The sequence below is a fragment of the Thermobia domestica genome, chromosome 9, assembly GCF_964235325.1.
Source record: "Thermobia domestica chromosome 9, izTheDome1.hap1.1, whole genome shotgun sequence".
Classification (NCBI taxonomy): domain Eukaryota; kingdom Metazoa; phylum Arthropoda; class Insecta; order Zygentoma; family Lepismatidae; genus Thermobia; species Thermobia domestica.
In genome coordinates, this window is record NC_137462.1 from 43700686 (window position 1) to 43712685 (window position 12000).

At 38.1% G+C, this 12000-nt stretch overlaps 1 protein-coding gene across 1 annotated transcript in view; it reads right to left on the reverse strand.

Annotated features, from left to right (window-relative positions):
• SerT (Serotonin transporter) overlaps positions 1 to 12000 on the reverse strand; it is a 159830-nt gene that overhangs the window by 13072 nt on the left and 134758 nt on the right. The window contains exons 8-9 of the mRNA XM_081771026.1: positions 9296 to 9441; positions 4549 to 4749 (exon numbers count right to left, since the gene is read on the reverse strand). Of these exons, the coding sequence (XP_081627152.1) occupies positions 4549 to 4749; positions 9296 to 9441 (347 nt within the window). The remainder of the gene's footprint in view (positions 1 to 4548; positions 4750 to 9295; positions 9442 to 12000) is intronic.

Sequence of the window (12000 nt, forward strand, 5' to 3'; positions counted from 1 at the left end):
CATTTGTAATAACTAGGGGTGGACGGTTCCTGAAAATGTAAACCGCAGTTTCGGTTTGCCACTTAAACCGGTATGGAACGGTTAACCGAAACCGAACCGTTTCCAAACCGAACCGAACCGTACCGATCCCAAACGGGACCAAACCGAACCGAATCGTACCGTTCAGAACTGTCGGTGGAATTTTGACAAACTGAACTGTCCAAAGGGTTTGAAACGTGGTTTCGTTTACTATTGGCTAACCAAAACTTAAGAGAACTCCGTCAAAGCGAATTCAGCTGTGTCCAAATGGAGCTGAATTTAATCTTTAACTCACTCGTAAACATACGACCAGTTAGCAGATTTGTGTATAATAAAAGAATAAAATAGCAATGAGCCTGAAAGTACCGTATTCATTGCGGTATATATATATATATAATGTTTGTATATCTTTTGTATGTATGTAGATAGATAAAAATATCACACAACTAGATACCAGGTATGCAAAAAAAATTATCTTGGCAATACAAGTATTTGATGGAGAAATGATCCCAATAAATTCCTTCAAATTAGAAGCATTTCATATGTCAACGGAATAAAAAAAAAACATTGGTAGTGATCAGTCTTTGAAAAAGATGAAATTCGTTGGGTTAAGTTCTGACCTGTTAAATCCCTATTCTACAACTTCTTCAAATTCGAAAATGTCATTATTTACCTTGTTTACCTTCACTTTTAATATTCCCGCTCAAATAGCAGCTTGCATATGTGTCTTCATTTCTCTCATATTCAAATTTTCATTCTCACCGTCGTGATTAATACTACAAGAAAAGCGTCATTAGCTAACCAGACTCATCATCATCAAAACGCCGAACACATATTTCAGACTTTGACCGTTTGTGATTTTGAAAATGTTCCTCTGTACAATGTAAATCAATACTCGGCACCTTGTATATCACAATCGTTAAAAAATCATTATATAATTACTTTCTGTAAATAATAAGTAAAAACTTCTTGTGAGTTTTACTGAAACGTTTGGATTGTGAGCGTAGCGTGCAAGAAAATTTTTAACAAATCTATTTCTTTGCAAACCGACAACAATATTGATTTAATAGGGCGCCAATACTTCTACGGGGCACCACATCGTTTACTCATTTTCAACACTTGTTTTTCTTATTGCTTGTTCGGCGCCTTCTTGCTACCAGCTCCCTCCTCCCGTAGCTACGGCCCTGGGTGTGGTATCTTCTCCGTCACGATGTAGGTTTTGTACATTTGCTAATCGTACGCATAAATATCATTCTCTGAAAGAACAGTTGCACTAAGTTGCAATCTCGCTATCTTCGATTCTGGACAGTGAACACAATGGCGAGGAAACATCTATCATTTCCCACTTTAATTTCGCTTTATTTCATCACCATACGGCCAACGACTGTGATTACAGAGGTAATGGAGGAGTATACACGTGAGGAATCGGCAGACATTGATCTGGCATACGGGAAAGCGGACGGGAATGGCCGTATGGCACAACGGCTGTACAGACAACAGTTTCCTAATCTTAGAATTCCGTTCCGTTTTCCAGTGTAGATCGAAGATGACAAGAAACAGGATTGCTGGAAGCACACAGGCCCAATGCTGGACGAAAAACAGAACCGTATGGACTGTGGCTTTTGAGGAGGAATTTCTTGCATGAGATCAGAGAAAACCGTCCACCAGCACACTGGTAGTAGCTGCTGAAATTAACACCCGTCATTAGCAGGTTTGGAATATGCTTCACGAAAATCAGATGTACTCTTTCCATGTCCAAAAGGTTCATGCATTACACGTCATCCGCGTTGGCGGGAGTTTGTCCAGTGGCTACGCGAACCATGCTAATATATCCCGCTTCATGTCTCGTATTCTCTTCAAAGATATAGCTATGTTTTCCCATGATGGAGTGATGAACACTCACACTGAACATTTGTGGTCTGAGGCAAACCCATATGGAATGTCAACTCGTGCACATCGGGAACGGTGTTCTGTGAATGTGTGGGCATGAATCGTTGATAATTCTCATCAGACCGTACCTACTCCACAATGCCTGACCGGGTGGGAGTATCGCATATTTTTGAAAGAGATTCTGCCTGAACTACTAGAGACTGTGCCACTGGCTGTTTATCGAAACATGTGGTTTATGCACAACGGTGCTCCAGCACATTTGCTGTGGAGGTGCGAAATTGTTGCAACGCATTCTTTCCGAACAAATGAACCGGTATCTTGGCCACCTCGCTCATTCGACCATAACTACTTAGATTTCTTTTTTCTGGGGCCATATGAAACAACTAATCTACGCGACGCCTGTACAATCAGAGGATGATTTGGTTGCTCGAATTGTTGCTGTAGTGTGGAGGATTCAGGAAACGCCAGGAGTGTTTCAACGCGTTCGCAGCGTCTTTTCCTTCGACGCCGCTGTAACCTTTGCATTGAAGTGATGGGTTGAAACTTTGAACACCTTTTGCAGTGTCCGTTCTGACAACCATCCTCTTTCCATGTAAACAAAGACTCCCCTCTGTACCTTGCCCCCTACAATTATGTTCTGTATGCAGTTCCGTTATGCGATTTGGAACCAGAAATATCGGCCCCTGTTACAGTATGTACAAGTATCGTGAATGGAAAGAATATTTTGTTTCACATCCGTCAGTTAGAACATTGATTGAGAAAAAACGTACTGTAGTCGCATTTGTGTGATGTACTGATCGAAATGAATGTGCTAAAACAGTTATGTGTATTATTATTATTATTATTATTATTATTATTATTATTATTACGCGTTCTTTATTTGTCTGTTATTCTTGTTCAATTACTGTAGTTGTAAAGGTAGATGCGTTTTCAAAAGCGTTGCGATATCATTAATATGAGCAGATCAGCAATCGGAATTTCTTTATTTTCTGTTACTTATCGGCTTGTGCCGTTAAGTACACAATCGAGTTTCTAGTGAATTCTTGTACAACGACTTTACTAGTACTTTTTGAGGAAGTATGCAACCACACACAGTAATTTTTACTTCATCTGCCATCTTTTATCTTCGTGTATGAGTATTGACTTGCCACGTAGTATTATTTCCAGACAGTGAAATGTCCTTTACATGTTGTTGGCCACTCAATTTACGTCATAAAATGTCAGGGAATCCTTAACGTCCTTTGGGGAATCCCTACGCCGCCATTGAACAAATCTGAAAACTGCAAATTTGGATAGAGCAGGTTAGGATCCTGTGTCGATATCATGCCGCACCACGTCTACAATCAGTAGTTTGTGCAATATTTAACTCTAAAGTTTGTTTTCCCACGCTTTCGGCAGCCTATAACACGTAAAACGACACGCTTTTCGTCCTATGTGTACTGGAATTTTTTTGTTTGTTTTGCTCTCAGGAATCACCCCTCTGTTTTTGTACAACGAATTTATCGCCATACTGTGTAACGTCATTAGAATCAATTTGACCACACTAACGCGACAAAAGTAACTATTCTCAAAAACAGCACAAATTTTCTTGGTTACCTGATAATATTGCAGCTCGATATATTCCACATAAAGGGCGTAAATCATGCCCCCCCTCCCTTAGTCATTTCAAGATGAGTTTAATGTTTCATTCTAAACGTAGCTTCTCCTGGAATAGCATTTACTCTTCAAGTAACTGCCCCCCTACCACGGTATCTCCTAAATCCGCCCATGTCTTTCAACTGATATTAAGAGTTTTATTCCAAAATCCAAAGCATCAGTAAAAGTACCCACACAAGACCCCTCAATTGTTTCAGTAATATCGAAATAATTTTAATCTGAATAAAGTTATACCAAAAACCGTAACATTCAGCCTTATTATAATGTCTGGGTGGACGGTTCCTAATAAGGCAAACTTCATTTCTGTCGATTTCAAATATTGAACTGAAACCGAACAAAACAGTCCTCAAAAAGGGCCCAACAGTTCTTAAACTGAACCGAACCATTCTACAAACCGAACCGAACAGTTTACAAACCAAACCGAACCGAACTGTTCCCAAACCGAACCGTTTCAAAACCGAACCGAACCGTTCCCAAACCGAACCTAACCTTTTCCAAACCGTACCGAACCGAACCGAAGCGTTTCCAAACCGAACCGGACCAGTTTGAAGTCCAAACCGATTGATTCGGTTTAAACTACAAACCGAACCGAAACCGGTTAACCGGTTCTTGGAACACCCCTAGTAATAATCCTGACAAAATTTTATCGCCTCAAACTGAAGAAACCTTACCTATTTTTTAAAAATACTTTTGAAAGTAATTTTCAGAACATTAAATAAGGTTTCTTAGCCTACTTTGTAGCGATAAAATTTTAATTTTTAAAGATGACTTCCCTCAAGAGCCGACTCGGCTTAAAATCATGTTAAATGTACAAGTATAAATTCTAATTAATTTCTCCATAGTTTACTTAAATTAGATTATTGTGTTCTGGATAAATCTAATTTCATTTTCGACGACTTTATAACCCATTTCTAAAGTTAACATAGCAACTAAAACTGAAATTATTACGAAATATGATATATTAGTTATCAATATAATACTTACCAGAATAAAGATGGGGCTAATATACTTCCAACAGACTTTCCAAAATATTCCGGGTTTCTGTCCAATCATACTTTCGATGTCTCTGGCAAATCTATCTGTTCCGTAAAACCAACAAACACCCACCGCCTCCATGAATACAACGAACAGAATGGAAATAGCAGGGCCGTATTCACTCAACATATGAACCAGGTACTCTCCACCCTAAAACAAGGTCAACGTTTGAGACTAATGACAAACTGCAATAACACTGAATCAATACTGTGATCTAAGTTTACCTATTTATTTAGAAGATGCACGTATTACTATAAGCAGTGGCATATTTAAGAGGGGCTTCAGAGCTTAAGCCCCCCCGAAATTGTATTTACTATATTAAAGTAAATGAAATATCTTGCAGAATTTTCACATTTCCAGGAACAAAGTTAGCCAAGCCCCCTTGAAATAAAATCGTAAATACGCCACTGATTATAAGGCTCTCTTGTGCACAAGGAAATGTTACACATGAATTAAAGAAAAAGATTGTGGTGGATCAGTGGTACAGTGTTTATCTCTGGTGCGTTGGGTCCCTGTTTTGATCCTAGTTTGCACCTAGTGGGCTTTGTGGGGGATAAACACCATGCTGGTAGTTTTTCTCTTAGTTCTCCCGTTTTCTCTCAATTTATTCATTTCACCATTTTATTCATTCTCATAATTACCGTTTCCTTTAGCTTACAAGGCCTAATCGTGGGACGTAAACTAATTATGAATTAAAGAACTAACTCTAGTAAAGAACCAAATCTCTGTAGTGCTTTTCCGCTAAAAGATTATAATTAGTTGCGAGTTAATTTGTGAAGGATTCGTAAGGTACTGGATGGTTCTGAGCATTCTTTTATATGCTGATATAAAAATGTTAAAATCCCAAATTTTAATAGTTTCTTTTTTATATAAGGGATATTGCTTAAGATTGCGTACAAATTTAGGCTTTAAATTTTAATAAGACTATTTAATATACATATAGTTATCAAAATAATGGTAACATCTTAACAAAACTTATCTGGTTTATACAGCCCAACACCATAATTAGACTTTAGAACGCTGTGATTTGGTGTGGAATAAAGGTGTAAGTCGTGTGGTTTCTTGAGAAATATTATACCATTTCTTAAGATTAATTAACACATAGTGTGCCGTTTTCATGCCGTTCCCACGAAGTTTCCCGTGCCGTACCTTGTCTATGGCGTGGTCCACGAAGTTTCTTTTCAGGCTTTGACGTTGAAAATTCATTGGGTTGTCTTTTTGAATTCTCACATGAATTCTCCTGTTATGCTTCGACAGTACCGCCTTGAAGAGAAATCACTCTTGTCGTGACTCGACGGCCACAATCCTTCGGCTTTCTTCGGAGTACTCGAAGTGTCACGAAGTACGCCAGAGCCAATAAGAATGCTTTTCCTACTATAATTCATCTTCGAAAATGGTTTAGAAAACAGCAGCGACACAGCATAGGTACGGTATATGTGAATGGCACTTATGGAACATGGCAGAGGAGAGATACCGTTATCAAGACTCACTTATCTGCTTTCGATTTCCAGCCATTTAGAAAATCGGCATTTATTTTCGCGTTTCTAAATGGCTGCAAATGGAAACCTACTAGGTGACTCGTGATAACGGTACCTTATGCAAAATAATATTGTCTAGGGCGCTCTTGTTCCACATTTCGATTATGTTTTATCTATTTGAAGATATCACTTAATTACTTTAAAATTAGCGGTACTTTAATTTCGCAATGATAAGGCCTCTTAAGGTTCGAGAATTGGGAGGGCCAGGTGAGATGTAGTTCATCCCAAGCTTCTTATAATATAGTATATATGCCAATAGCTATATTTGTCTCCGTAAATCGCTGAAGCAGAAAAAAAGTAGCATCACTATACCTCATTACCATCCCTTTTCTATAGGGATGATGGATGAAGGTAGAGCTTAAATACTACAATATTCAGTGCCATAAAGACCCAAGTATTCTAGGAATCTCATATTGGTAATCTTAGTCTTTTTGGAAAAATGAATTGCTTGACACAGAAGTATGTTTTATATTTGAGTTTAGTTTTTGTTATTGAACATTTAGGAAATGTAGTGTTTAATGTAGTATCATGAATTTGTGGTTGCAAGGATGTTATTTCTTTTTTTCACTAACTTGCTGTAGATGGTATAGATGGCTTCTCTCTTATGAATGTAGAAACGGTTCGTCTTTGTAGATCGATGGCGAAGGAGACTAAAGGTGAAGTCTATTGGATTCACTGCTTATCCAGTGTAATCGAGAATTAGGATACATAGTAATTAATAGTGTTACTTTCATAGGATAGATTGAGTTTACAGTTAGCGTTGCGGACTCGGTTGTTTATCATTGAAAGGGTAAGGTGTTGATCTTCATAGTTACGAGTGACTATACTAGAGACTGAATTGAATGAAATTAGGAACTCCTCCGTTTATATACCACGGAAGAGGCAGTATTGAAACATGGAAAAATACCACCTGTGGTGTCTCAAATCCAAAATTTTGACGAGTACAGAAAAATGTCAGTTTGAGAGAAATACGTTCATCAGCATAAGTGACTGAGAAGTTTTTACAGTTTTTTAGAATTTGCTGCATACATTTTTACATGACACACACACACACACAAAAGAAATGAAATCTTTAACGTCCCACGATTATAACTGTTAGGCTAAAGGAAACGATGATTAAAGAGAGTGAATGATGATGGAAAAATTGATGGAATGAGGAAGTGGGAGGAAACGGGGGTACCTCGAAAAAACCTACGAGCACAATGCTGTTTACCACATCCTTATTTGGCCAGGAATGGAACCAGGGCCTCCACGCACCAGAAATAAAAGCTCTACCACTGAGCCACTGTGCCACATGACACGGAAGTTATACAGGGTGGCCCAAAAGTAAGTATACAGTCTCGTACTGTTCAACTCATTGCTTTTTATATTATTTTTTATTGTTGTCCATCAGGTAGACTAATTTTCATTATTATTTGTTCTTAATATCTTTTTTACTTATATCTTAAGCTCGGAACAGAAAAAGCAAGCTAGAATGTTGTACTTGATCAATGCAGGGGTGTATACTTACTTTTGGGCCACCCTGTACAATGAAGACAATCAACATAATTCATATATGTAGACATAATGCTATTCTTTTTCGTCTTGTTTGGACAATGTAACAAGAGGATAAAAAAACAAAAAACAAATAAGAAGTGTACGTGCCTGAAATAAATATAAATATCTCAATAAAATTAAAATATTGATCTTCCTTTTTACTTTTTAAGCGTACAGAATAGACCTTCTCAAGTTTTAAGTGCGTACAATAATAACCTGAAGTCAAGATTAAAAGGAAAACGTATTTCAACACGTATTTCAATCGCATCTCAGTTCTTTAATATATGGAAGACCAAAGTTTGACTTGTGCGTGTGTATTTTAAAATCTATTTCTTTTCCCTCTTCTTCATTGTTTCAGATGTTTTAATGGCTGCCTCCTATTCGTTCAGCGAAGAACCAAGATAAAAAAAAAGAATGTTCCTTTTCGAAGAGAAAACGTAGAGTCTTTTTATTTTTTCGTTTTCAGAAGAGTGTTGATCGTCATGAATTTTCCATGAAATACCGGCCAATATTCGAGTGATCTGACCCCGTTAACAACTCTAAAAAGGATTCCAATGTCTTTCCTTTGCTGATCAATCAGGGCTACCAACTGCAAATAAAAGAAAGAGAGGAAAAAAAACAAACGAACCTTGCCTTCGGATGAACAACTGTACAAAGTTTAACTTACGCACACACACACACACGTATATATATACGGAAGATTTGTGTTTGCTCTGCAATACATTCTGCGAGAATTGGCACGAAAATTGTTTCCGATTTCTTACTCTGTAGGTCTTGGCTCTTTTATTTCCAGAGGGCGATAAAAAAAATGTAAAATCTGTATTTGAAAGTTAGTAAAATGTAGTGAAATTGATTACACGTGTTTAGTATTTTACATGATAATAATTCGACAAAATTTGCTAATAACTTAGGATTTCTTATTTGCTCTAGGTTAATCATACTATCCTAATAATAACTAGGAAGAATTTTTAAACGTTTCCCGACCCGTTGCTGTCTGCCTTTATTCCCTTCTGACCCCCTCTACAGTTCCGGATCCTGGATTGTTGGGAAAGACGTTTACTTGTGAGTATGAGATAGGAATACCGTAGTTTTAGTGCAATATCATGAGACCTGGTTGCTTTTAATTTGAACACTATCTAAACGAACTGTAAAAAGGAAATTGAGGTATAGGGATACTCCTTTAAAACTTATAAAGCGTTCGTTTCGCCGATAACGGAGGATGGTAAAACATGGATTTTTAGATAGTTCGCATACTAGTTCCTGTGTAATTCCTTAAACCGCTTGTTATAGGTCCTATAGTTTCTAAGGCAGGGCGTTTCGAAACATGATTTTTCGAATTTTCGGCGGTTCATAACTCTGAAAGGAGACGTTTTTCGTCCCATGTTTATTAGAACTTTTTTCTTTCATTTCATATAAGGAATCACCTCCCAAAGTTTGTCGGTGGAGTTACCTACCACCCTGTATATGCTTCTACACAGGTCTCAAAGCCAGTGACGCAAACTATGCCTGGAAATAACATTCTATAAATATCTTACACAGTGTTTTAAATTATAACTCTTAAGAAGGAATTAGTGTATAGAACTCTTAAAAGATCAATTATAATAATCGATTAATATACTTACGTAAGTGGTTGTGGGCAAGGCGCAAATATAGATAAATATAAGCAGTACCATAACGAAGATTTCTCTGTTTCTTCCCAGTAATCGTGGGTATTCATCACATAGTGCCGTTATCATTGCTTCTAATCCACCAAAAGTACTGTCCAACCCTATAAAAAATTAAAGCATAACTATCTATTCAAACAGAATAAAATTTTGGTGTTGAACGCCAGTTGTAATGAAAATAGGAGCCTTAAAAACATTACAAGTTTGTCAGCTGTACCTAGTTTAGCCTCATGAGAAAAGTTGACAATATTAAATGAAAATCTGTTCAGCAATGTTGCACATAGAGGCAAGGGTGGATTGGCCATAGAAATATGCCAAACGTGAAATTTTGTAAAAACCCATTTTACATTCCATTAACAAAATTTGACAATTGGCACCGATTTCAAGATTGCTGAAAACTCATTAATCTGCTTCCCATCCGTAGAGAATTTTATTGCAGTTGAGGAAGTATGAAAAAACCCACAGTCGGTGGTACTTTTACACATGTAAGTTGTTGCGTAATAGGCTTTGTCTCTAAGTATAATAAAAAATACTTATTACTTTTTCTAGTGTAGTTTTTCTCATGATAATAATATTTTAAAAGAAATTATTTTTAAATGAAAATAAAAATTGATTAAAGTATCTTTATTTCAAAATTATAAAGGTAACCAAGAAAGTTCTGTCGCTTCTTCACCCACCAATTTCAAACATCGATATGTCACGTAAGACGTACCTGGAAGATCAAAAATAGTCCCCATCAGCATCGACGACCTTCTCCCAATGTTCTGAAAGGCCATGGATTCCTTCGCGATAGAACTTGGTGTGCCGTGAAACGAAGAAGGTATCAAGTACATTTTGAACCTCTACTAGGAATTTGAACTGGCGTCCTCGAAGGTGATTGACCAAGGAATGGAACAGGCAATAATCGGACGGCGCAATGTACGGAGAATATGGCGGGTGCAATAGTGTTTCCATCCAGGGCGTAGAATGGTGTCCCGGGTCATCGTAGCCACGTGGAGCTTAGCGTTGTCTTGTAACAGGAAGCCTTCTTTGCTATTCAGAAGTGCTGGCCCCAGAGTTTTTCTTGAACACGGATCAATTGCTGACAGTACCAGTTGCATTGATGCTCTGACCAGCTGGTAGTAGTTCCCGGTGCATGATGCCGTGAGTAGTCCATCAAACACACAAGAGGACCTTCTTTTGATGCAGTGCTGGTTTCGGGAACCGATTCATGGGATGCTAGCCAATGATGACGGAACCGTGGATCTTCGTATAGGACACATTTTTCATCACATGTCAACACTCTGCCCAAATATGGCTTCTTCCTCAGACGAGACAGCAAGAAACATAGGTGTCTGCTCACGTTGCATTCTGGCCCGGAGTGAAATAATATGGGACTCATCGGCCCAACTTGAAGTGCTTCCCAAGTTGATGGAGGTTTTGACGAATGGTTTCTCCACTTACCCTGATTTGTAGCCCCAGTTCCTCACATGTCTGGCCACTGTTCGACTCAATTGGTGCTTGAAGATAATCATTTTGGGCATGTGTTTGTCTTCGGGCACGTGGTGCGTCTTCGAGTGTTTTGTCACCGTCCTTAAACTTGTTAAACCACCGCTTCACTGTCCACTATTCATGACACCCTTATCAAAGGTGTGGCATATCTTCCGCCCCGCTGCAGCGGCGTTTGATCTCAATTTGAACTCATATAGCATACACGCCCTTATGACGCTCTGTGGAGGTTTCATGTTCACTTTGTCCTTACGCAAGTTCACGGTGTAACTGAACTGCCACAACCAGGTAGTATGCTGGATATATCCACACCAACAATTGACCTTCGCCTTATCTCCATTAACATTCAACTAACGGTGAGAGGGCCAATTGAACACATACCTTTACAAAAAGCGACAGAACTTTCTTGGTTACCTTAATATATCTAATGTTAGGGGTAAAAACATATGTGGGTATAGAGATAACATGAGATACCTATAGCAGCAGACATCTAAAATAACAATTTATTCCTCTCCGACCAACGCCCTCTCAGTATCAATACTACAGTGGTTTTCGTGAAGGCAGTCGACTCCTGCATAGAACAACTGAAGAACATATTTGTGTGCAAAGTGTGTGTATAAAATTGTTTACAACCTGTAAGTTATACATAAACGGAAAGAACATCTGTGAGAAATCACTGAGGATAAGGGAATTTCTTCTACAAAACATATTTTGAAACATTCCTCTAAGAAAATATCTATAGAATAGTGTTATGGGAACACACTCTGCTATACTTCCGGAACCGGTCTACTTCTCCCAAAACTAAGGAAATATATGATATGGTTTTACAGCTGGTATGATCTTTGACATTTGAATTTATCACCGAATTTCCATACTGGTTCACTCCGACCTAATTCAATCATTACTAACTACTGTACGGGCAAAGTTCCATTTAACAGGTGCAAACTATTCTACATCAATCAAGGAAGCATAAAATGTTAAGCATACTTCTACAGAGGACCACAGCCAAGAGGAGGGACTACGGGGATGTCCCACTAAATTTTCCTGGCCCCATGTGTTAAAGCTCGCTATTTCACAACGATTGAATGATAGAATCTATCTGTCTGTGTGGGTGACGCCTAATGAACAGCTTTGTGTTATTTTCGTTCTGTCATGTGTTTCTTCCATGATGGCTT